This window comes from Mucor velutinosus (assembly GCF_035048745.1).
Source record: "Mucor velutinosus strain NIH1002 chromosome Unknown tig00001544, whole genome shotgun sequence".
NCBI lineage: Eukaryota > Fungi > Mucoromycota > Mucoromycetes > Mucorales > Mucoraceae > Mucor > Mucor velutinosus.
This window is the reverse complement of record NW_027041908.1, coordinates 2,099,704-2,123,522: the sequence shown is the minus strand read 5'-3', so window position 1 is coordinate 2,123,522 and position 23,819 is coordinate 2,099,704. Positions and strand designations below refer to the sequence as shown.

Genomic DNA, 23,819 nt, shown 5'->3' with positions numbered 1-23,819 from the left:
CTATGGATCTTCCTCATGATTGTCTTTCTTTCTCCTCTTTTTCTTTTTCAAATTTGCCATGCTCTGCCTTGCCTCTATTGATTTCAGCAGTTGCAGTCTATATTTCGGGCTGCTCAGTTCGTCCTTCTTTCTCGGATGATGTATCGCATTCACCACATGAATTGCCTTGTCAAATTCCTTGATATCACACAAGGCATCCGTTACAATACTCACAACCGCATAGTTCATAATGATCCTTCTCGACTGTATCTCCTCCAAATAGTCCAATATTCGGCTGTATTCTCTTCGTTTCGATGCGTCCTTCATCAAAATGGTATAAGTGCTAATCGTGGGATTCAGTGTCGTGTTGCAGAGCAGATCTTTGAATAGGGCATGTGCCTGCGTCACTTGATTGTTGTCCAGCAGTGTCTTGATCAGCGTATTGTACAGCACAATGTTACTGGTGGTAGTGAATTGAGACATTTCTTTGCACAAAGCTCGTATTGTATCGAAATTGACAGGTTTGTGTTTCGCAATGAGATTGATCAGCATGGTATACATGTAAATCATGGATCGAGCACTCTTGTTGGACGCCGGGTGGATGCTGTAATAAGAAATAAGGGTATCATGAATCGCATACATTCCTTGCAAGTTGGATGATTTGTATAACGCTCTTGTCAATTGGTAAAGTGATTCTCGGCTAGGAAACCCACCGTCTTGAATTAGCTGCAAATAGACTGCTAATGCTTCGTTCGGTCGACCTTGGGTAGCTAGTTTTGTAATGGCAATAGAAGGCTCAGCAGGACGAGCATTGACGTGTAAGTTGGCGTATTTGGATGAAGAGGTTAAATATCGACGGGAGAAGGCCGAGGAGGATGGTGTCATTGTAGGTGATGACATTTGAAAACGACCACATGCTACACAACTTGTTATACTTTTTCGAACCGGTTGAGGCGGTAAAATACTGGATATAAAAAGGCTGAGAATGCGAACATGCCGCATACCATGGAGATGTTGTATAGTGTAAGAAGTGAAAGATGTAGGAAAAAAAAAACTTTAGGATCCTTGTCCTGTCTTTTTTCCCGTCTTTATTTTGAAGGGAGAGAGCGAGGGTGGGGGGGATGGTGGTCTACTATAAGCACACCTCCCACATCTTGAATTTGCATCTCCTATAACAATACAAACCAACATTTGACAGTGACGTGTGGAACCCTAGATCAAATTGCCCTTTATTTCAAATGTATCAATCACGACCTTTTCTCTGGTTCTGTATTGCACAAGCCAGTTGCCGTTAGGCAGTTTGTAGTATAAATTAGAGTAGCTGCTGTAATGCGGTAAATGCTCTTGCGAGCTGTTGGAGATGGTGGAACAGGAGGAATCGGATAGGCCATCATCGTCCTTATCATCAGGTAAAAATAAGGTGCTAGATAGACTGTGGAGGTCATCATCAAGCGCATCGGTTTGCTGTGCCATTTCCTCCTTCTTGTGGCTATAAATTGCACCTTTAATTGTGTTTGTTAATCGACTAAATTGAGCCTTCATGGTGTGTAGATGTATGTGAAAACAGGAAAATTGAAAAAAGAAGAAGGGTTGGATTCAGCCTTGCATTTTTATATGCTTTCATCTGCTTCATAAAACAGCAACATTGTGCATAGAGATAGGGAGTTGTATGTAATCATACATATGAATATTTTAATTACACCCAACAAACAAAGAGAAATCGAGGGTCGCGACACTGAGGCTTTATTCTTGAAAGCATCATAATCATCACTGTTAGAATTTAACCTTTTGAAGCCAATCATTGGCACCTTGAAACATCTCAAACGTGGACTTTTCAACGGATTTTGCCTTGTCAAGTGATTCAATAGCTGTGTAGAGCTGCTTCCAGAACGCAAAGCCCTTTTCCAAATCGGATTTAACTGAATGGCATGTAGGAAATGCTTTTTCGGTTGATGCTAATGCTTCCGCCGCAGATTGTCCTTCTACTGTTCTTTCCAAGTAATGCTTGCAAACAAGACCTAAAGCAACATTTACATCTGCCAAGTAAGGGAGGCTACAATTGTTTGTGAATATAAGTGTTCTCCCCTTTATCACGCTCATCAAATGTTACCTGTCTGCAATTTGATAATAGTCGTCTCTGTCCTTTTGCACCAGCCCATTCAAAAAGAAGGACAAGGTCAACATTTCCAATAGATTTCGGTAGCTACGATTAAGTGCCTTGACAAAACTATTGAATACTAACAAATCACGATTCAAAGGACCAGACCAAGGAGCGCTCTGTTACGTCAATGAGTCTGATTGCTCTGCCAAAACTGTTAACTATGCCTACCTTGAGGTCCATGGGTAATAATGAGAATGCACGGGAAAGTAGGGTGATGTGCTTCTTTTGTGATTCATCGCCAAGCGGGTGAGAGTACGTCTTGCTATATTCCTTGTTTGTCAATACTTGGAATCGCACCAATTCTAGTACTGTCAAAAGGGCTTCCTGTGTTGGCAGGCTGCTGTTGGACTTTAAGGCCATAGAGAGTGCTTGGCCCCATGGTGTATAAATGTGCTTGGATGATGTCAAGAAACTAGCATGATGCCGTTAGTGATTCTGCCCAATTGTTGGCTCAAGATTTTCTTACTCTCTGATCTCTAGTGTCTTCCATAACACATTGGCCACAATCTCGTTCTTATCGACCAGTGGTTGTTCGGGATGAGGTTGAGTGATGGTTTTCTGAGCTTTTGTTTCATTCTCAACGGCATGAATACAGAATTGAATATCAATGACAGATGTCTATCAAGATTGCTTAGTAGCCATTGATGGTATGGACCAGCCCCATTCAAGGCCCTTACCTTTTGGTGCTTTAATTCTGCTTCAACAAATTCATTGGTCACATTCCAGGAACTGGTCTTTTCGTATATCGTATTCAGAGCTGTAGCATCGACTCGAGTGGTAGCGTTTCCCTCTGTAGGCTGGTGATGCATGATTTGTTCCACAGTAGGTTCAAACCAGAAATAGCTCGCAATTTTACGAGTTTTGTAGAAAGGATGAAGTGGTTGCGTCAATAAGCTGAGTGTCTGTGTGCGCATGTTGAGCAATTGAGTCAGGAAGTTTTGATATTCGATGGATTCGCCGTTATCTAAAGGAGCACTTTCAATCAACACACCAGAGACAAGACTATTGATGGATTGAGGTCCAATTAAACCTCGCATCAGGTAGTAATACAATTCATCAGGCAGGCGGTAGCCAATAAATTCGTGAATGTCGTTGGGTGCATTGTCAATGTTGAGTGGTTTGACTTCTCCATCATCGTGAATCACTAGGTGGTATTTGACGGCACAGCGTGTACGACAGAAAGTGTCAATGTAGTTGGTCTTTGAAACGGTTGGGTTGTCTGAAAATGCTTGCACTGCGTTGAATCCAGTCTTGTGTTGTTTGATCAGATCGTGAACACCTACAATTAGTAGTTTAGATGGTCTGTGCCAGCTGCTGTTTCTGTATTGGTACTTACCATTAAAAGTAAAGCTGACGTGCGATGTACTAAGAGGAGGAAAAGTAGGACAATACTCGAATCCAGCCAAGATACAGATATCCAAGAACTGCTCGTCAGATACATGTAGATCTTGGAGCACTGTTCTTTTGCTGACCCAATGGTAATTTCCTTTTTCGAATTCAATGCTTGTTATCATCTTGTCGATATCCCACATCAGTAACTCTGAGCCACCACAGACCGCATTCACGAGTTGTTTTGGATGGGTGTACATATACGCTAGCTGTTGTATATATTACTATCATCAGCATTTGCCTCATTCGAACAGTTCATTCTTGTCTTCTTACCTGAGCCCATGAAGAATAAGGTGCACGAATGAATTCAATGTGGTGCTTGTTTAAAATCGAAAGAACGGTATTCAGTAACTCGGCTGAATGTATTCCACTACTGCTAGCCCAATTACTCAGGGCCAAATCCAATTTTCCTCGATCATAAAAATCCCAACCTGCGGCACGATGACTAGGACGAGAATCCTCTGTTGAAAAGGGCTTATCCTTGCGTAAAATCGAGAGACCTGAAAAGACGAAAATCGGTTGAATGCCACTTGCCCTGTTTTTCGTTGAAAAAAAGACGCGCGATGAGTTCAACACTAGCAGTTGCCTCTTCAACACACTACTCACTTGAATCCTTCCAACTCTTTTTCGATGGATGCTGTTAGCCTCAATGGCAAACCGCCCATGGCAGCAACTGTGTTTTCCTTGAGCACAATTTTGCGAAGCCAATAGTTACCATCGATGCCTAATCGTGTGTCTTTGAGCTGGGTCACTGCTGATGTCTGTATCAATCGACGTTCCGCCGTGAAAACTAGATGATTCATTCGCATTAGTTTTACACTCAAGTTACGGTGTGCTGTCTATATTTACTATCGAAATGGCGAATAGGCATTTTATAGTCTGTAAACGAATAGAGAAAAGAAAGAAATGCAAAAAAGGAAGGGGGTTGAACAAATAAAAAAAAAGTCTGCTTTGATTTCCTGGTCTTGTTGCCTTCCACCCCGCGCGCGTCGGCCATCAATTGAAGTCTTATCCACCCTGTGGCGATCGTTTCATTCAAATTCTTACACTGCATGATTTATAATTTGTCCTACTTGGCCATGCTGTCCAGACGCAAAACAGCTGTATCCACCAAGAGTTAAAGGCCTTATGATTTTGTATTACGACCGCTATCGCAAGTCGACTGGTATCATTGCAAGACTTGTTAATGGATGCTCTCTAGGATGTGGCGGTCGTTAGATGATGCTACTGCATGTCGTACTTTATTGGTTACTGCCTGATAGCTTTTATCATGAGAGTGAAAGTCAATATAAAGAATAAACTCGTCCATTCGGTTCATCAATGGCCAGAGGTTTTCCAAGTAGTCGCTTTGAGCAGGATCGCGCGTTTGTACTTGACATTAAATTCTCATCTGATGCGTAGTTTGCACCGATCAAATCTACCAGCTATACGGATTTTAGACAGAAACAAAGCCAAGTAGTTGGGCTAAGCTATAATACTTTTTAATTCGCAATTCCCTTCATATTAGCTTCAAAACCATCAATTGCCTTTATGATTGACCTTGCCAGCAACAGCCAACCTATTTTAACTCCCGCTTGACATATTCTCAAGAGTGGTTGAATTTTGTCCAAAATCGACTCAATTGATTTATTTTACCAAATTCGATTCTGTAAATTGAGATACTCGACCCATATACCCTTAAGCTTTCCTGGAGTGCTTTTCAAGGCGCATCCAATGGTACTAAGTAAGATAGATGTTTTGAATAAACTTATTGAGTAATTTAAGAAAATATGAACAGAGGATTCTGGCCAAAAAGTCGAGATTTTACATATCAAAGTCCCATACAGATGGTTTCAGAGGTTACGTTAGATCGATAGAAACATTTTGATTCAAGATATACCATAGTAAAAGTCTTCATTTTAGAGGTCAAAAACGCGTCCGTTTAATTTTAGGTGAAAGCCACGAAGTATCTCTGTGGGTGGGTAACGCACCAACAGCTAACGTACCAACAAATTGTCTCTAGATATTGATAGACCTGGAAACCTCTCGTATTGCACGTAATATATATACAAGACAATGAATGATGACAATGCAAGTTTCTGGTTCCTAGTTGTGTAAATTCGTCAATATAGGTTTTCAGTTTGAGTTTTAGTGTAATTTATTGATTCACATTACTGAAGGATAATTATATATTTGTGCAGTCTAGAGAATGATTTTGAGCTTTACCAAAATCAATATGTCTTCTATTCGAATTAGAAATTGCACAGGCTGCAGAACTACCCTTCCAGTAAGTTACAGCTACCAAAGATGTGATTCATGCCGTGTAAATAAAAGCTATAAAGCAAAACATAGCCAAATTTGACGGCTTTCCAGCCTTCGTATCTTACCTTGCAAATCCTTTTGAGCCACCGGAATGACGCCAAACAAGTGTCCTTGTGTAGTAGTAACTTTATGACACCTTTGCTCAACTATTTGGGGATCAAAAAAACATGGATGAAATTCGACCAAAAAGCATAATAGGGCGGCCAAAGTTGTTTTTGGGCGTTTTTTCGACCAATTGGTTGCAATAAAAAAACGACTAAAACCTTAAATAATGCCCAACTCCAAGAGTTGGGCGTTCTGCATAATTTTCTTCATTTTTTTTTTGAAAAAACAATTACAAGTCTAGTGTAATAAGAATGCAATAGTACTGTAAAAAAAAGGCACATATGTACTAGGGAGGGGCGGGTTGGTGTTACTATTTGTATGTCTTTAATCTTGGGCAATATTTATTAAAAAACATGAAAAATATTTTTGGGCGAGTAGTATTAGGATCAAGTGATGGATTTATTGTGATAAAAGTACTGTATATAATGAGTAGTAATGACAGATATTTTCACTACCGTTCAATGCCTGTCAAAAAAGAAGACTATATATATATATATATATATACGTTATACCAATGTTTCAATTATGCGGATTGAAACATATGTAACGCGAATCATTACATCTAGCTGTTTTTTCTGTTTTTTCAACCTTCTCAAATAACCATCTTTTATAAAAATGCCTAATACTATCTTAAGACAAAGTGTAATCCAACAATTGCGAGAAAGAATAGACAATGACTTTAAAGACGCCGAAGATTTGGTCAATTTGTTGACTGAAATGAATACAATCAGTGAGATTGATGAAAGAAACAAAAGCATTCATGTGGACACTGAAGAGCTTGAAAAGCTTTTGAACGAAGCGATCATTGAAGACCCTAGCTACAAGGAGTTAAAAGAATTGGAGCAGCTGCGCTATCTTGTGCCTAGAGATCATTATAAAAGACGCGACAAGGCTCACGATATCGCCATCGAAGAAGAATACATGCAAAAGAAGACCGAAGTCGACTTTAGGAGATGCATTCGGACGAGCAAGATGGGATTTCTTGCTTTATACGAAGAGATAAAGGACGATAAGGCCTTCAGCAAGTCTACGTCCGGTCCTCAACCAAGAAGCGTGAAATTCCAAATGATTGTGGCCTTCATTCGTCTGGGAATCTATGGAAACGCGGCTACAGACAAGATACTTGGGGACTTCTTCAGCATTAGCCGTAAGTCTCGGTACTTTAAAGTAGTTATCCTGATGTACTCACTCATTGTGTTAAATGGTTCCGTACGAAACTATATCGAGCACTTTATTGAAGCTGTATTAAAGTTGCAAGATAAGTATATTCAATGGCCAATGGACGAAGAAAGAGAGCGTGTCATCCGACGACACCATGAATTTTTTTGGCTTGCCAGAATGCATTGGCTTCATGGATGACAGTCTATTCCAAATTCACCAGACTCCCTCCTGGAATCCAGAACTCTTCTGGTGTCGAAAAAACAAGCCTGCGGTACAAAGCATGGTCATCTGCGATTTCGATACACGCATTCTCTTTGCATCAACGGGTCATTATGGTAGCCAAAATGATACGGGCGTTTTAAGCGAGAGTGGCTTGCTTGAACAGCTTGCTACCTTCTTTGAGGGTGAGCAATACGTAGTAGCAGATTCTGCGTATGGGAAGACCCAATGGTGTGTTCCAATTGGGAAAAACTCGGAGCACGAGCCTTTGACTGGAAGCGATATCAAGTTCAATAATCTTCTTTCCAGGTCAAGGGTCAGCATTGAAAACTGCTTTGGTGCATTAAAGGGAAGATTTGAGTCTCTGGATGAGCTGCGCGATCAATTGAAGGAGGAAGCAGACATCGACGGATATAATCGATGGGTTGTAACTTGCTTCATTCTGCACAATTTCTGTCTCAAACATGACGATCCATCATACGTGGCAGAGATCATTGATTACTTTTATCGTACTCATGATAAAAATGATTATTTCGAGACTAGTAGGAATGAATTCAACAGAGCCAGTCGAAATAGCAAATACGGCAATTACAATACCATCAAGCACCCTTTTGTTGTGCCAAATATCAGTACATCAGCAGGCATAGAAAAGTAGTTGACCTTGAAACAATATGTTTTGGATATAAATCATTACAACATAGAGCTTTTGGATGCGATGTATGACGCGAGTTCAAGATAAGCATAATTAAATTAGCATATATGATTTGATCATTCTTTATTACTACTGCATTATTATCTAAGTTAATTAAAAGTATTATCAATAACTTGTTTTACTTTTCTGTCTGTCTCTGCGGGGTCCTCTCCGATATCTTTGGCATGTTTCTCAATGTGTTCAATCATCAATCTTGCTTTGGCCTCTTTCTTTTGGATCGACAAAGAGGAACCAAGATAGTTCTCAGCGACAGTTTGTACTGGACTTTTTTGAGGTATATCACCAAGAACAACTTCACTAACCAACTTTCCTTTTCTGAGACTTTCTGATGAATCAGAAACGACATGGCGAACAGAGCTTGAGGACACTGGTAAAATGTCAACCGCTTCTGAGGTGTTGCTGACTGTGGGTGAGGATTGACTTGGTGATCTTTTGCATTGCACCCAATCCTGTGGGATCGAGGCGTTTTCCATTTACCCTAATTCGCTTGTACATTTTCAGCAGCATGTCATTGTCAGCGACGAGTATGTCCTGAAGATAAGCATTGAATGTAACGTTGTTGTTTAGGCCTTCAGTCATGCCGCTCCAGTTGAATTTGGATTTATGTTTTTTTTCGCCTTTTTAGTTTCTTCTGCCACTTTCTGCTCCTTCAATTTCTCCTCACATCCCTTCAAGTCATAAGCAGATGTAAGTGGCATAGTAAATGTAATCAAAATAAGTTGTAGATTGAAAAAAAAGGAAAGGATGTGAGACAACATTGATAGCAGATCATCAAGGGTGGCCAATGTTGTAGGGCATTCGGTTAGTGCTGCTTTTTAACCAGAAAACGCCCAAAAACAACTTTGGCCGCCCTATCATGCTTTTTGGTCGATTTTTGGTCATTTTTTTTTTTGGTCCTCAAAAAGTTGAGCAAGGGTGTCAAAAAATAAGAACTAGACAAAAGCAATTGTTTCGTGGTATTCTGGCGGTCTGAAATGGCTTTTAACACGAGAAAACATGGCTCAGAGGTATCCAGGTTTTGCTGTTTTTTTGTAGAATTTTGAGTAATAAAGAATATTGGAGGTATGCTGCATGCTCGTATATGAGTTGATCCCAATGATACAGACGTGGAGCATCGTCGAAAGTTAGATTCATAGCTACATGCTGTCTAAAGAGGGGTTTTACTCTATAGTGGAAATCTGGAAAGTGAAAATTCAGTGCATATTAATAGGATTGGGTCTATAGTTTTACAATCAAAAGACATGGCCAGCATTTTGAAGACGCTAAAGAGTTTATGTAGTAATAAAGACGCTATTCAGGGACAGAAGCTTTCAAAAAGGGTCACAACAACGGATTCGGCAAATCTCCGCGATAAAAGATCTCGAATCATCCATCTCCAGTCTCTCAGTACCTTTCTTACACCTCTTACACGAAGCCATTATGACCGCTCAGCAAGTGCCTGTCGGTAACCTTCATTGTCAAAATGACACCTTTTGCCGTCAATTCACAACCGAGTGTATTTCATGCTCTGAGAAGCCTGATAAGAAAGGGTTCTATCAAGTTGAACTTGTTGATACCAGCAAGTATTGCACACATCACTCAGCAACCCCTTTTCTTTTGATCTAACACATTTGACCTAGTTCTCTTTCCTGAAGGCGGTGGACAGCCTTGTGACACAGGCTATATCGACAATGTCAAAGTCTACAATGTTCAACGTCAAAAATTGGCACATGTGCACTACACCAAGGAACCTGTCAGTGTAGGTCCAGTGTCATTACGTCTTGACTGGGATCGTCGTTGGGATCACATGCAACAACACAGTGGACAGCATTTACTCAGTGCTGTTTTGGCTCAAGCACCTTACAACATTGAAACCATTTCTTGGAGCTTGGGTGAGAAACGATCTTTTATTGAATTGCCCACCAGCACCAAGAAGATGGCCATCACACCCGAGCTGCTTAAAGAGGTCGAGATCATTGTTAATCAGTTGATTGTCAAGAACGTATCTGTCACTACACATTCAGAGGAAGCCAACGACCAAGAGGCTCGTCCTGACAGTTTACCCAAGGATTACGTTGGTGGTGGTCATATTCGCACCGTGGAAATTCAAGATTTAGACAGAAATCCCTGCTGCGGCACTCACATTTTAGCACTTGGACAGTTGCAATGCCTCAAGTTGCTCCACACAGAGAATGTCAGAGGCGGCAATACACGAGTCTTCTTTTTGTTTGGTCAACGTGTGCTTGATGCCTTTGATGCCAGCTTCCAAATCACTCGCCAAATCACCACTTTGTTGTCAGGTGGACAAGAGACATTTGTTGACAACATTCAAAAGCTTCAACAGCAAAACAAGGACAACATGAAGCGAGCCAAGAGATATCTAGAGCAACTCGCTCAACTCACCGCCAATGGCATTGCCAAGTCATTGGAAACACAAAAGTTTGCTGTCATGTACAAGGAAGATGGTGATATGGAGTTCTTGGGCATGGTGGCTAATGTCATTCGTGATCGTCAGTTGCTGGAAAACAATCACAAGGTGGTGATTTTAGCTGCTGGTGAACAAAAGACCGGTGGTCCTATCATTGTTACTGGATCAGATAACGATATTGTGCAAAAGACAGGCAAGGTGGTGATGAAGGTGCTTTCTGGTGTCAAGGGCGGAGGCAAAGGAAGATGGCAAGGCAAGGCACAGAACTGGGATGGCATGGATAAGTTGGAATCCACCTTGAAAGATGAGATCAACTAAGGGCCGCCTTATCTCTTGCATGAAATAGATAGATATTTACACTTGTTCCGCTCATCTCTCTTACTTCTTCCCCTCTTTTTTTTTTTTTTTTTTTTTTTTTGTTGGGGGAGAAAACTAGAGATTGGGTCTTTTTCTGTATAAATAAACTTTTAACTTTTCTTAATTTCTTTTATCTCTTTCATCTTCTTCATGATTGAATTCTTGAAACAACATACGTGCTATGATGTTTTACCAATAAGCTTTAGGCTTGTTGTGCTTGATACCGAGTTACCAGTCAAAAAGGCATTGGAAATCCTAGTGACAAACGGTACATGTGGTGTAGATGACAAAAAGATCGGCCAACATTTTAACTTTTGCAACGTAGGCATTGTATCAGCCCCACTTTGGTCGAGTCAAACACACTCTTTCGTTGGCATGCTCACTGTGAGCGATTTCATCAGCCTGATACAATACTACTATACCCATCAAACAGACCAAAACGACATTGAAACCATGCGATTATCACATTTTACAAAACACATCAAGCAGAACTACCCCATACATCCAATGACGACGTTATACGATGCTGCCATCCTCATGTCCAGCACAAGAGCACATCGGATTCCACTCATGGACTCGAAAAAGGAAGTTGTCAGTGTCATGACCCAGTATCGATTGATGAAATTCATAGCAAACAATGTAACATTTGATTATGGCCTATGAAAATGACACTGGATACTAATGCTTATCAGTTTCAAAATACAGCGTTGCTCAATATACCCTTATCAAAACTCAACATTGGTGTGTACGGCGAATCAGTAGCCACAGCTACAATGGAGACGCCTGTCATTGATATCATTACCACGTTTGCTGAATTGAATATTAGCGCGGTCCCAATCATAGATGAACACGGTACGGTATTCAACATGTACGATACAATTGATGTCATGGTAAGTGCGTGTGTTGGGACATAATGGGCATGCATTGACATGAAATCAAAACGCAGAGCCTGGTGAGGTCAGAGAAATACAGTGATTTGGATTTGCCCGTAGGCGAAGCACTGAAATCGAGGCCGGATGTAAGTGAATGATCTGATTGTCAATATAAATAGATTGGCAACTAATATAGAATGTAGGACTTTCCAGGCGTTTGCACATGCACAATGAGTGATACCCTTCTGTCAATATTCAAAGCTATACGGAAAAAACGAGTATACCGTCTTGTAGTGATTGAACCGACAACATTCAAACTAATAGGACTATTAAGTATATCAGATATATTGGGCTATCTTGTTAAGCATTAATATATATATATATATACAATTTATTGTGTGATCCAAGAACTAATGCGTGTATGGGTGGGTGGGTATCTATTAATTTTATAAGCGATATATAATGTGCAAATGTAAAATGTGGGTTATCGAACAGTCTGAGGGCAATCAATGTCATCATCTGAACCATAATAGTCTGAGCTGCCGTCCTCTTCATCATGCACTACAGCTGGCAAAGGTAATGATCGTGTCTCTTCCTTGACAATTCTTTGCTGCTTTGTGATCCTCTGACTGACCATGTGCACCTCCATGTCGTCTTCTCTCTCATCTCGTTTACGTTTCTTCAACTCCTTGTTCTCTTCAGTCAGCTTTTTGATTGTCTTTTCTAATTTCTTGTTGGTTTCGTCTTGCTTCTTGATGTGATGTTCCAGGCTGAAATTCTTTTGTTTCTTGCGATTCAGCAATCGCACAAATTTGTCAATCATGACAAACTTGTTTTTGTTTTCCTTGATGATCAGTGACTCAATGGTTTCTTTGAGCTCCTTGTTGGTCTTTGTGATGTCTGTAATACGCTGCTGCAATGCCTTGTTGACTTCCTGTATATAAATGAGACCCATGAATAAATCGTGTGTCGTGTTGACAACTTACGGTGGAAGCGCACGATGCAGTAGCCGTGTTTGTAAACCATAATTTATGCAAATGTTGATAGGTGTCTTGGGGCGCTTTCTTTAATAAAAATGATCCAGCAGTAAGTGGAATGTCGCCATCAAATGTTCGTAATCGCATCTACGCCGCCTGATTGTTAGCTATCTTGTGTATTGAATACATTAACTGGCTTCCTACTTGTAATTCACCATGTTCCTGCAAGCTAATCTTCCATTCCAATTTACTTCCGTTCAATGATTCTACACTTAAAAATGCTGCTGTAAGCACATTGTTTCTCTGCTCTTTGATCAATGCATTCGACACTGGAAAGCTTTGTAACAGCACATCACGGTCAACTAGTGCGCACAAGAAATGGCCGTTATTACATGTTCGAGCGGTTAGGCTATGGAATGACTTACTGGTATGCTGCCAGTAATCCTGTAAGTTGGTAATGGTAATGATGCCATACTGGACACCTGTCTCTTGCTCCAGATCCACTGTTTCATTAAACCATTCGCACTGCACATGCCAAGTGCCATGTTTGTCAACAACATCATAAAATGCGTATGATTTAGTCATGTAAACCGCAACAAAAAGTTTATAATGAAATTAAGGAACAAAAGAGATGTTTGTATCACAATTTAGCTATAGATTACTCACCTTTTATAGAGCTTTTTCCATCGAGTCACATAATATTGCAAGTCGAACCTGCATCTCCCCTTAAAGAAATCGCAAAATCACAGATTTTCGTGTTGTTGCTGTTGTTGTTTGTAGTTTATCACTTCTCCTATTTCTATTTATCATGAACAATAGCCAGCAAGAAGGCGAAGGGCGAGAAAGGCAGCGTCCAGACCAGTACCAACATCCAGCTGCAGCACCCGAGAATATATTTACCAACATCTACAATGTCATTGCGGGTGCTAGAGAGTCTGCCAGCCAGGAATTCACTCGGTTTTGGGAGAGTTTAGGACATGTTCGAGGACCCTATTACTCTTCTCCCTCTGCTGCTGCTAATATTCAAGCGAGAAAGATCAGGACACCTACCTCATTAAGAGGCAGACAGTTCAGTAGAAACATCAGCATCAACGGAAGGTTTTTGCCAGACGATAATGTGCGTGGGATTGTTAAAGATGTCGAGATTCAAACAGACGAGGATCTCTTTCAGCCATCGTCACTCTCTATTCCACACAAAAGATCAGCTTCGCCGACATTTGAGGAGTACCATATTCCGTTTCCAGTCAAGAACACCAGTAAAAAGACACTGTTTTCTCTCGAAAAACGGGATTCATCGTTCGAAAGACCCTCCTTTTTATCGCGTCGCATAGATACCAGCAACGATGATTTCTCAAATCAACTACAACAGGAGCCATCACAGCAAGAAAAGGAAGAGGGGAAAGCCTCTATACCACAGGCTACATCTGTAAGCGACAACATACACAAGGAACAATCGCCACCGCCACCACCACCTCCACCCGCATTGCCATCGTTATCTCCAAAGAGAAACCCCATTCGCAAAGCAATGTCTCTGTCACCCAATCGTCCCTTATCATCCTGCACTTCCAGGGCAGTATCAGCTGGACGATTCACGACATCGCCTAATAGAGATATCAGAACCGGATCAAAGTCGGTACGTCGACTCACCATGGAATTGGAAGGTCAATTCTCACCAAAGTTTCCATCTCCCTATTTGCCCAAAAGGCAGCGACTAGAATCCATCCAAGATACCTCTCTTTCATCATCGCCTCAGTATGACAGACCAGGCGAATCATCCTCATCGCCATCATCCCATTATCGATCTGAATTAGCAGCCACTATAGCAGCACAAGCTCAGGCAGTCTCAGCAACCATGACCGCACACACTTCACCCACAAAACCATTGCAGCCAACATCGCCAAAGGTACATGGAGCAGACGAGCAGCATCCCACAACGAACAAAGACGAAGAGGATTACTATGCCAATCTTTTGAAACAAAGGGAGTTGGATGAGCGTGTCAACAAGTTAGAAAAGAAAGTCAGTATTGCGAGAACAAGAGTGTCAGAATTCAGCGCAGAGAACGGTGGTGGTGGCAGTAGTAATAGTAGCCACATCACATCACCTACACCATCGCACACCATTCTCATTCCTAGCAGACATCATTCCATACCAATTGCACCAGTATCAGATGGAGCCTACCCTTGTCAAGTTCGTCCAGAGACGCCCAAATGCACTGCTGCCAATGCTGTTGCTAATAAAAAGGACATGGTGCTGCTGGAGTCTCAAAGTGGCGATAAATCAACAAGTCCACTGCGACCAACGACCATCAACCCAGACGGCAGATCGCCATTCAGTTATATTTCCAACGCAGATCCTGCTATACCTTCTGCAAATCCATACAAGGCAGCCAACAAGAGTCCGGTAAAAGATACGCGAGTGAGCCCGTCGCCATACAGATCCAGCATCATCGTCTCATCACCTCAGGAACCAACCAAAGAGCCAAGCTCTTCACCGTCCTCTGTCAGTTATGCTGCTGCTAAGGCTGCCATTCAAGAAGCCGTAAATAGAAAAAGCAGTGCTTCATCCTTTGGCGAAAAAATCAGTTCTGTAAGATCCATCGTGCCTCGACCTTTTGCCTCAGCATCAGTACCACCAGCGCCTCCTCAACCGCCTCAATCAGCATCAACATCACCATCCAGAGCATCCTCCTATTATCCACCTAAACATACCCCATCTCCCTACTTACAACCATCCAACGGAATTACTCAACTCAAACCAAATGACCAGCACAAGTCTAAAATGAAGGAAGTGATCAAGATGATACCACATTTCAATCTGAGAAAAGCAGATACCATCATGTAAGTTGTTTAAGCTTGGGTTGTATAGCAATGGGTGTGATACTAATTGTTCTATAACAAAAGTGGTCCAGACGGTGTATCAAGACCAAATCCAATCTGGCTTGACATTTACGACCCCAAACGAAGACGCTTATATGATCAAAGTTTATAAATTGGCTGTTACTATCACAATAACTCTTGGAAATTATTGAAATACTAATAATGTAAATAAATAAACACGCTACAATGTAAAGAGTCTTTATACATACTTGTATATTCGGCATGTATGCGTAAGCAATTTGCTTCATCTTGATGCTTTATCTAGGCAAGTCGCATACAGCTCCACGTTGAGGTCTTTGAAGACGAGGCTTTTAATTAAACAATGTGTGAGTATGGTTCTGATCTGCATTATCGACCTCCCTGGAAGGTTCAAGAAAGGATCAAGTACACATTCATGTATTCTTCGCATTTCACATCAGCCATTAACACGTCCTGAGCTAGGTTGCTCCTACAGCCGCACTTGTTTAAAGGCCATGGTTATCCTGTTATTCAAAGAGAACAAGTATACAAACGATAACTTTATTGTTTGTGTGAATATAGATACATAAGTGTTGAAAGACGTTTTTCAAGCCCTTCTTCTAAGATAATGACATGCGTATGTGTGCTGGGATTTGAATTATTTACTCTTGTTGTTGTTGCTGTTGCTTCAAGATACCATCTCTACCTAATCGTTCAATCTCTGCTAGAATGGCAGCAAAATTAGGTGCAATAAATTTGGAAATGCCAGTTTGACCCTTGGCAGGTTTCTTTAAAAGAAAAATGTCAAAATCAAAATCACTTAAAAAAAAAAAGGCTTACTATAAAACTTACCAAGAATCCATTCTTGTTCATGTCCACAGGCACACTGTTATAACCCGCATTCACCTTCCACTGCATAGGCGTAGCCACTGTAGGGTTCCAAACCAAGGCTAATTTATCACCGCCATACTTGTTGTGGAACACCATAACGGTATTGCCATACACCTGTTCAATATCAGCAATGAAATCTTGTACTGGATCCAACTGAGCATAAGGCTTATCGCCCAATTCAGCAACACCGTAACTTGGCTTCAGATATTTGGCCTCAGGATGCATGTTTTGGTAGTAACGTGTACAGTGTTCGATATCCAGATCAAGAACAACAGGGTAATCTTGCATGGGAGTGACAAATACACGCTTGATATCTTGGTTCGATGTCGCTTCTTCCATGACTTGCACAGAGGCACGCGCCAAGGCTTGAATACGAGCAGCAATAACTCTGGCAGGCTTCTTGGTGGTCCAACGATGGCCTGAATGGTCTTTAGCAGTGGCGATGGTCATGGCACCCACACTCATTTGAGGATTGGTGCGACGATGTTGGTTAAATTGAGAGACAATCTCTTCGCGGTCCTTGGTAGTCAATTCACCTTCGATATCCACAATCAAGGGTATGGTTTGCCAATCCCAAGTAGCCAACAAGCCCAAGACACGAGCAAAGGCAGCAAAAGTGCTGACAGGAGCGACCCAAGGCTGGGACTCCAAGAAGACGTGAGCCACCAAGAGCTCCACCATTTCATCAGACACATGAGGAGACAACAAGTGAGCACCAAACCAACGCTTGGCTAAACGCACGGTGGAAGAATAAGCGGTATATTTGGCACACATGGCCTGTACGTAAAAGGTGTGCGTTTGCTTATAGCGCAATTGATACTTGTATTTGTCGAGTGCCTCCGTAGCCAAGGCTTTGTTGAGTTTGGTGGTGGTTTTAGCATCAACAATCTTTTCTAATAGAGTGGCTTCTTGCTCTAAACAGATATGACAACGGAAGAGATAACCAAAGTAGTAGACATCCAGGTAGCCACGAATTGCCAAAGGGTTCTTTTCGCGCACATCGTCCACTACAACCGAGTCCACATCAAAGCGAGTCTTGAGCTCTTCAGACATCTTGAGATAAAAGGCGTGCTTGACCTTTTGCAGCACGGCTAGATCATCAGGGAACTTGGCAGAACGTTCAATCTGGACGACAACATCAATCGCGTCGAAATAACGCGTGGTAGTCGGATACTGCACCATGTTGTTGAAATCAACAGGGTGAGGCAAGGTGACAGAGGCATAACGTAAATTGGCGTGAGCAGGATACACATTGTTGATCAACAGAGGCAGAGCATCGTCCACTTGACGCAGTTGCTTGGAAAATTGCTGGTAGGCTTGCATGACAGGATGGAACCCGCTGGTCTTGAGTTCAGGGCTAAACAGGTTTTCAGGCACACACTTGGCGAGGTTCAAGTAGCTGTAAAGCTGGCCAGCCCAGTAGATCAATTGAGAGGCCTCGACATTCAAGTGTAATTGAAGCAAGTACAAGACAATCTTTTGCACAATCAAACTGCGGTTCTCATAGCCTTGTGTTTGCCAGACGACAGATTCCACAATAGCACCATCCTTGAAACGACGCAATTCAGACTTGTTGCCCCAGAACTGGCGGAATTCAGCAACGGCTTCATCGTTGGAGGAATCGGGCCCTTGGTCCACAAGACGAGGAGCATTGTCAGAGTTCAACAAAAGACCAACAGTGACAGTAACTTGATCGTGTTGTTGGATCTTGTCGGTCAAGGCCCAAGAAGCATTGGCATCAGTATGTTGCACAGCGACCAAATCCACACGGTTGGTCAAACCACGCTTCAACACATCACTCATGCGAATAACGAACCAAGACAAATAGCTATGGTAGTCAGCCTTGGCAGCTTCGTCAAATGCCTCCACAGGTGCTTCAGCGACAAAGGGGATACGCACCACATTATCAAACTTGAGTTTGGCATCATTGACATGCTTCAAAAAGAGAGGCTCAAATCGATCTGTGGGATCATTGAAATAGGTCATGGCCAACTTAGCTTCGTGTTGTAATTGTGCCAATCCAGATGTTGTCATGTTGGCGGTCAAGTTGAGTGTGCCTGAGGGGTCTACAATAGCAACATCGTAGTGCGTTTGGAACTCGACAGCCGAGAATTCAGACTTTTCATTTTCTCCCAAAAACACTGGTGTAGTAGCAAAATCATGTGTGGCAATAAAATCCAAGGTACCACGCAGCAATTGGTATGAACTATGGCTGGCAGACAGCTTTTTACCGGTACCATCCTTGTTACCTTGCATCAAATAAGCCATCAACATGGCAAAGACAAACGGTGTGAATCCAATGTTGGTATTGTGAAAACGTTGATGAAGCCAGGTACGAGCCAGCAAGATGGCGTTCTTAAATTCAGGGCTGGTTTTGCTGTGTTGATAAAGAAAGGCTAGATTGCCAGTATACGATGTATCCATCAACAGAGAAGCATTGTAGTGAGGTGTAGCTTCTGCAGGTTTGACACAGCTCTTGCCAGGCGCTAAACGATGGATGGGGAACACATCGGCATTGACACTGGGCAAGATGCGGATCACACACTTGGTTTTACTGAAATCGACATCGGATTTATCGCCTGCTGCTTTGATCAACAAGATGGGTCTACGTGCATCACCGTTCATGGTGCTGTACTCGACGTTAAACTTTTTGTTGGCGGATTGGATAGCCTTGGCCAACACAGCCAAGTAACAGGCACGTTTGTGATGATAACGGTAGTTGGCGTAATCTTTCTCTTGGAAAATGGAGCTGGGCATCTCAACAGCGACATCGACGTTGAAGGCTGATTTTGACTTGGCGATGGATTTGAGGCCGTAACCACCTACAATGTGCATGGCGGTGGGCTTTTGGAATGCAAATGAGTGCAATGCTTCCTTGGAGGGTTGAGGATCAGGGAAAGGTGTCACAATTTTGTTCTTTTTCAACATGTCTTGGGCAAATTCATGCAACTAGAGTGTTATCAACAAGTCGATAAGTACATCATCTCTCAAGAGATCCACCGCTTGTACGTTACCTTGAGCTGCTTTCCTTCGGGAATGCTGTCGAAAATGGCCTTCAAATGGTGAAGTGCCTTTTGCAATGCCTTGTGTTTATCGTAATTGACGTTGATTTCTGTCAACAATTCGTCAATCTATAAACAGATCAACCTAAGTCAGAAATTTCTCCCAACAACCACTGGATCCACATCTCGTTATACCTCTAACTTGAAAATATTGGATTTGTAGAGCTCGGCAGTCTCCTTGAGTCCTTCCAATTCGCCTGAAATCAAATCATCCTCAGTTGCCTTGGTAGTTTTAATTTTGGTGCTTTCGAGTTTATCCTCATGGTCGCTATCATCCGAGTTGGATTCCCAATCACCATTCTCCTCTTCTTCTGAGAAACCGGTATTTCCAGCAAAGGCACTCTCATGCTCGTCTTCCTCATCAGAAGATGCTTGATGCTTTTTCGATTGACGGTCCTTCTTGGCTTGCTACATATGTAGTGCCAATGTGTCAGTTCCAGCTCATGTTTTTCGGCCAAAACGCCTATCGACTTACCTTGCTAGCAGGCTCAGAATTTAAGGATTTTTTGTACTTTCTCTTTGCTGCGAGAACCATGATGAACAGTGGATACGAAAGAGATGTTTTCTTTTTCGGAGTGTATACATTGATTACATGAGTGAATTTTCGAGAGGCTTAGAAGTGTATCTAAATGTCGATGCGCTGGCTCTCCTGTCAAACTAACCATCGACTGCTTTTCATCTAAAAAGGCTTATTCTTTGAAGCTTTGTCAAATGCAAACATCTCTTTTGATCGTGACCACCTTATACCAAAGGGAAAAAAAGCTTTTTGACGCCTTGTATTTTGTCAAAAAAAAAAAAACTTTCGTTTCAACCTCTTTTTTTTTTTTTACAACCTTCTCTTCATTTGTAATATATTAAAGAAAAATGCTTGTTCTTTACGAGACTGCTGCTGGTTATGCTTTATTCAAGCTTGTTGATGATGGCAAGATGGAAAAGCCTGAAGAGATCTACAAGGATTTCGAGTCTGTTGAAAAGGCCAACCAAGCGTATGTATTTTTGTGATTTGGAAATTTTTTTTGACATTTGACAGTTGATGTTTTTTCGTTTTTCAGTGTCAAGTTGAAGGCTTTCAAGAAGTTTGAAAACACTACTGATGCCTTGTCTGCCGTCACTGGTATTGTTGAAGGCAAGATGCCCAAGAACTTGAAAAAATTTTTGGAAACCGAGATTTCCGAAAAGGAGATGAAGAAGGAAAAGTTGGTCATTAGTGATCCCAAGCTTGGTATGTGTGTTGACATTAGGGAATTAAAGGGGCAGCGATGTTAATGAGTCGAGTGTACAGGTTCTTCCATCAACAAGAAGTTGGGCATCAACGTCTTGTCCGATTCCACCGTTCAAGATCTTTACAGAGGCATTCGTCAACAATTTGAATCTCTTGTTTCCGGTCTCTCTCAATCCGATCTCTCTGCCATGTCCCTTGGTCTTTCTCACTCTCTCTCTCGTTATAAGCTCAAGTTCTCTCCTGATAAGGTCGATACCATGATTGTTCAAGCTATTGCTCTTTTGGATGATCTCGATAAGGAACTCAACACTTACGCTATGCGTGTCAAGGAATGGTATGGCTGGCATTTCCCTGAAATGACCAAGATCATTGTCGATAACCTCGCCTATGCCAAGGTTGTCAAGGCTATGGGTTTCCGTACCAATGCTCATGCCATTGATATGGCTGATATCCTCCCCGAAGAACTCGAAACTGAAGTCAAGGAAGCTGCTGAGATCTCCATGGGTACTGAAATCTCTGATGAAGATATCGACAACATTTTCGCTCTCTGTGATCAAGTTATCAACATCACTGAATACAGAACTCAATTGTACGAATACTTGAAGAACCGTATGAACGCCATTGCTCCCAACTTGACTTCTCTTGTCGGTGAACTCGTCGGTGCTCGTTTGATTTCTCATGCCGGTTCTCTCATGAACCTCTCCAAGCAACCTGCTTCCACTATCCAAATTCTTGGTGCTGAAAAGGCCCTTTTCCGTGCCTTGAAGACCAAGCACAACACACCCAAGTATGGTTTGATCTACCACGCTTCTTTGGTTGGTCAAGCTGGCCCCAAGAACAAGGCCAAGGTTGCCCGTATGGTCGCTGCCAAGGCTGCTCTCTCCCTTAGAATGGATGCTCTTGGTGATTCCGAATCAAATGAAGTTGGTGTTGATGGCCGCTTGAAGGTTGAGGCACGTATCCACATGCTGGAAGGACGTGTTGTTGCAAAGGCTAACAAGGACGCCACCATTCAAAACCAATCCAAGTTCAAATTGAACAAGACCCAACAATACAGTGAAGCTGCCGATTTTGTAATGACTGAATCCGCACCTGCCAAGAGAAAGATCGAAGAGGTTGAAACTGAACAACCATCTGAGGAGGAGGAAACAAAGGCTGCCAAGAAGGCAAAGAAAGAAAGTAAAAAGGACGGAAAGAAGAAGGAAAAGAAGGAAAAGAAAAAGTCAAAGAAGGAGAAGAAAGACACCGAGTAATTAGATACAAACATTCATTGAAATCACATCATAAAGAAGAAACCTATACATTATATATATTACAGTTAAACAATCCGTTAGTGTTTCTTTTTCTATTGACATTTTTTGATACAATCAATTCCTCTACCATTACACACTCACAACCACCAATCACCCCCTCACCTAACACACCCATAATTTGTAAGTATCCCTACAAGCAAAAAAACCTCCAAATTGTCATTTTATCGCTTTCATTTCTCTTTTTTTATTATTATGTCTTTTTTTATATAAATAAACGTCTATAAAGTTTGAAAAAAAAAAAAAAACCACTGCTAATTTTTTTTTTGTGAAAGAGTTCGTAAGCGATTTGATGTCAGGTTATAAAGACTATAGATTGAACGAACGCCTTCAGTTACAACTTCAAGTAGTAAGCTCGCATATATAGTCCTCTATTAATTTAATTGAGCACTGGACAAGGCTCAAAGAACCTTTTTTCGTATTTACAAGCGTGCTCATGAGATCTTGAGTAAAGAAGAACGACAAGCCTGAAATCATATCGACGAAGATGCTCACATTCGACTCAACCCTCAAAGAAGATTGAAGCTAATTGTTGGTGAAGGTAGACGCACTCAGAATCCGCCAACTGTCAACGAGATTGCAGCCATCATTCCCAATGAAAATTCTGATACAAGTTTTAAAGATATCCTCACCATATATCAAATAGCTTTTCAGCCAGTGGAAATAGTCTCTTTTGAACGAATCAATGAAACGCATACAGCCTACATGCCATGTTGAAACGTTGCAAGTCATGATTAGAAGTTGCAATTCCATATACTTTGGTGGTGAAGCATAATGACTGGCCTTGTTAGATATGGAAATACCCTACGAAAGTGAAAGAAAGTATTCAGGCTAACTGATCGTACCTTCGAATTTATGATTTCCATTTAACAAGCATTCGAATCAACATTGCCATCGTCAGCAAGGCAGTTTGGTCAGACAACAGCGCAAAAATAACTTCAACCCCAGATAAATTTTTCGGCTCAAGATTGGCCAAATTCTGTTTTTTCTCGACTAGATCGAACTATTTTACTAGATTCGACTATATAAATTGTGGAGATTATCCGATGCTTCCTAACACATTCTTGGAGTGCTTTTCAAGGCGCATCCAATGGTACCAAGTAAGTTAGATGTTTTGAATAAACTTATTGAGCAATTTTAGAAAACATGAAAAGAGGTTTTTGGTCAAAATGTTGAGATTTTGCATATGAAGACCTGGCAAACAATGTTTCAGGTGTTGCTTTGGATCGAGAGAAACACTTTGATTCAATATATACCATAGCAAAAGTCTTCATTTTCAAGGTGAAAAACGTGATGGTTTGATTTTTGATGAAAACCATGAGGTACCCCTCATGCTTTTTGGTCGATATTTGGCCATGTTTTTTTGGTCCCCAGAAAGTTGAGCAAAGGTGTCAGGAAGTTGCTGCTACTTGAGAGCAATTGTTTGGTACTATTCTAACAATCTAAAACGGCCTTGAACTCAAGAAAACGCAGCTCAAATGCACTTAGATTTTGCTGTATCAGGGACACTAAGGACTAAAAAGAGGGAATACCAGTATGCTGCTTGCCTGTATATGATGTAGCCACGTGCATACGGATGTAGGGCATCACATAATGTTGTATTCAAAGATACAGTATTAACAAATTAAGATAGATTTCAAAAAAGGAAGACTATAAAAAGTAACCAGATACGAAAACTTCAAGATTTATTAATTGATTCAAACACATCCTATTTATAAGAGATCATTACTGATGAATCATCAATCTATCTTGTTGTTTCAACTGAGCCAATACATCGTATCATGTTTATCTAATATCAGTCAATTGAAGGATCCGATTCGTTCAATCAGCCATGATGATACGATCTGTAGCCATCATTA

At 41.4% G+C, this 23,819-nt stretch overlaps 11 protein-coding genes across 11 annotated transcripts; 5 read left to right on the top strand and 6 right to left on the bottom strand.

The window, feature by feature from the left end:
- Positions 1–864, bottom strand: ATC70_005982 (uncharacterized protein; the record flags this gene model as incomplete). Its single annotated transcript, XM_064825264.1, has 1 exon — positions 1–864. The coding sequence occupies one exon, from the start codon at positions 862–864 to the stop codon at positions 1–3; it is 864 nt and encodes a 287-aa protein (XP_064680641.1).
- Positions 865–1,191: 327 nt separating this feature from the next.
- ATC70_005981 (uncharacterized protein) lies at positions 1,192–1,521 on the bottom strand (the record flags this gene model as incomplete). Its single annotated transcript, XM_064825263.1, has 1 exon — positions 1,192–1,521. The coding sequence occupies one exon, from the start codon at positions 1,519–1,521 to the stop codon at positions 1,192–1,194; it is 330 nt and encodes a 109-aa protein (XP_064680640.1).
- Positions 1,522–1,752: 231 nt separating this feature from the next.
- KCTD3 (BTB/POZ domain-containing protein kctd3) lies at positions 1,753–4,400 on the bottom strand (the record flags this gene model as incomplete). The annotated part of the gene is made up of 9 exons (XM_064825262.1): positions 1,753–2,032; positions 2,090–2,256; positions 2,309–2,552; positions 2,607–2,758; positions 2,818–3,419; positions 3,477–3,738; positions 3,803–4,064; positions 4,136–4,319; positions 4,379–4,400. The coding sequence occupies 9 exons, from the start codon at positions 4,398–4,400 to the stop codon at positions 1,753–1,755; spliced, it is 2,175 nt and encodes a 724-aa protein (XP_064680639.1).
- A 2,150-nt stretch (positions 4,401–6,550) lies between these two features.
- On the top strand, positions 6,551–7,970 carry ATC70_005979 (uncharacterized protein; the record flags this gene model as incomplete). Its single annotated transcript, XM_064825261.1, has 2 exons — positions 6,551–7,082; positions 7,273–7,970. 2 exons carry the CDS (start codon positions 6,551–6,553, stop codon positions 7,968–7,970), a joined length of 1,230 nt encoding a protein of 409 aa, XP_064680638.1.
- Positions 7,971–8,116: 146 nt separating this feature from the next.
- Positions 8,117–8,500, bottom strand: ATC70_005978 (uncharacterized protein; the record flags this gene model as incomplete). The annotated part of the gene is made up of 1 exon (XM_064825260.1): positions 8,117–8,500. One exon carries the CDS (start codon positions 8,498–8,500, stop codon positions 8,117–8,119), a length of 384 nt encoding a protein of 127 aa, XP_064680637.1.
- A 946-nt stretch (positions 8,501–9,446) lies between these two features.
- ATC70_005977 (Glycerol kinase) lies at positions 9,447–10,752 on the top strand (the record flags this gene model as incomplete). The annotated part of the gene is made up of 2 exons (XM_064825259.1): positions 9,447–9,585; positions 9,647–10,752. 2 exons carry the CDS (start codon positions 9,447–9,449, stop codon positions 10,750–10,752), a joined length of 1,245 nt encoding a protein of 414 aa, XP_064680636.1.
- Positions 10,753–10,941: 189 nt separating this feature from the next.
- Positions 10,942–12,034, top strand: SUR1 (zinc-finger protein; the record flags this gene model as incomplete). Its single annotated transcript, XM_064825258.1, has 5 exons — positions 10,942–11,059; positions 11,117–11,430; positions 11,484–11,681; positions 11,738–11,809; positions 11,867–12,034. 5 exons carry the CDS (start codon positions 10,942–10,944, stop codon positions 12,032–12,034), a joined length of 870 nt encoding a protein of 289 aa, XP_064680635.1.
- Positions 12,035–12,147: 113 nt separating this feature from the next.
- Positions 12,148–13,225, bottom strand: UBC6 (Ubiquitin-conjugating enzyme E2 6; the record flags this gene model as incomplete). Its single annotated transcript, XM_064825257.1, has 4 exons — positions 12,148–12,597; positions 12,650–12,787; positions 12,845–13,002; positions 13,066–13,225. The coding sequence occupies 4 exons, from the start codon at positions 13,223–13,225 to the stop codon at positions 12,148–12,150; spliced, it is 906 nt and encodes a 301-aa protein (XP_064680634.1).
- Positions 13,226–13,448: 223 nt separating this feature from the next.
- ATC70_005974 (uncharacterized protein) lies at positions 13,449–15,629 on the top strand (the record flags this gene model as incomplete). The annotated part of the gene is made up of 2 exons (XM_064825256.1): positions 13,449–15,478; positions 15,542–15,629. The coding sequence occupies 2 exons, from the start codon at positions 13,449–13,451 to the stop codon at positions 15,627–15,629; spliced, it is 2,118 nt and encodes a 705-aa protein (XP_064680633.1).
- Positions 15,630–16,137: 508 nt separating this feature from the next.
- On the bottom strand, positions 16,138–19,963 carry ATC70_005973 (uncharacterized protein; the record flags this gene model as incomplete). The annotated part of the gene is made up of 5 exons (XM_064825255.1): positions 16,138–16,263; positions 16,328–19,315; positions 19,381–19,497; positions 19,564–19,836; positions 19,904–19,963. The coding sequence occupies 5 exons, from the start codon at positions 19,961–19,963 to the stop codon at positions 16,138–16,140; spliced, it is 3,564 nt and encodes a 1,187-aa protein (XP_064680632.1).
- Positions 19,964–20,292: 329 nt separating this feature from the next.
- Positions 20,293–21,903, top strand: OSH3_3 (Oxysterol-binding protein 3; the record flags this gene model as incomplete). The annotated part of the gene is made up of 3 exons (XM_064825254.1): positions 20,293–20,414; positions 20,481–20,650; positions 20,711–21,903. The coding sequence occupies 3 exons, from the start codon at positions 20,293–20,295 to the stop codon at positions 21,901–21,903; spliced, it is 1,485 nt and encodes a 494-aa protein (XP_064680631.1).
- Positions 21,904–23,819: the final 1,916 nt, after the last annotated feature.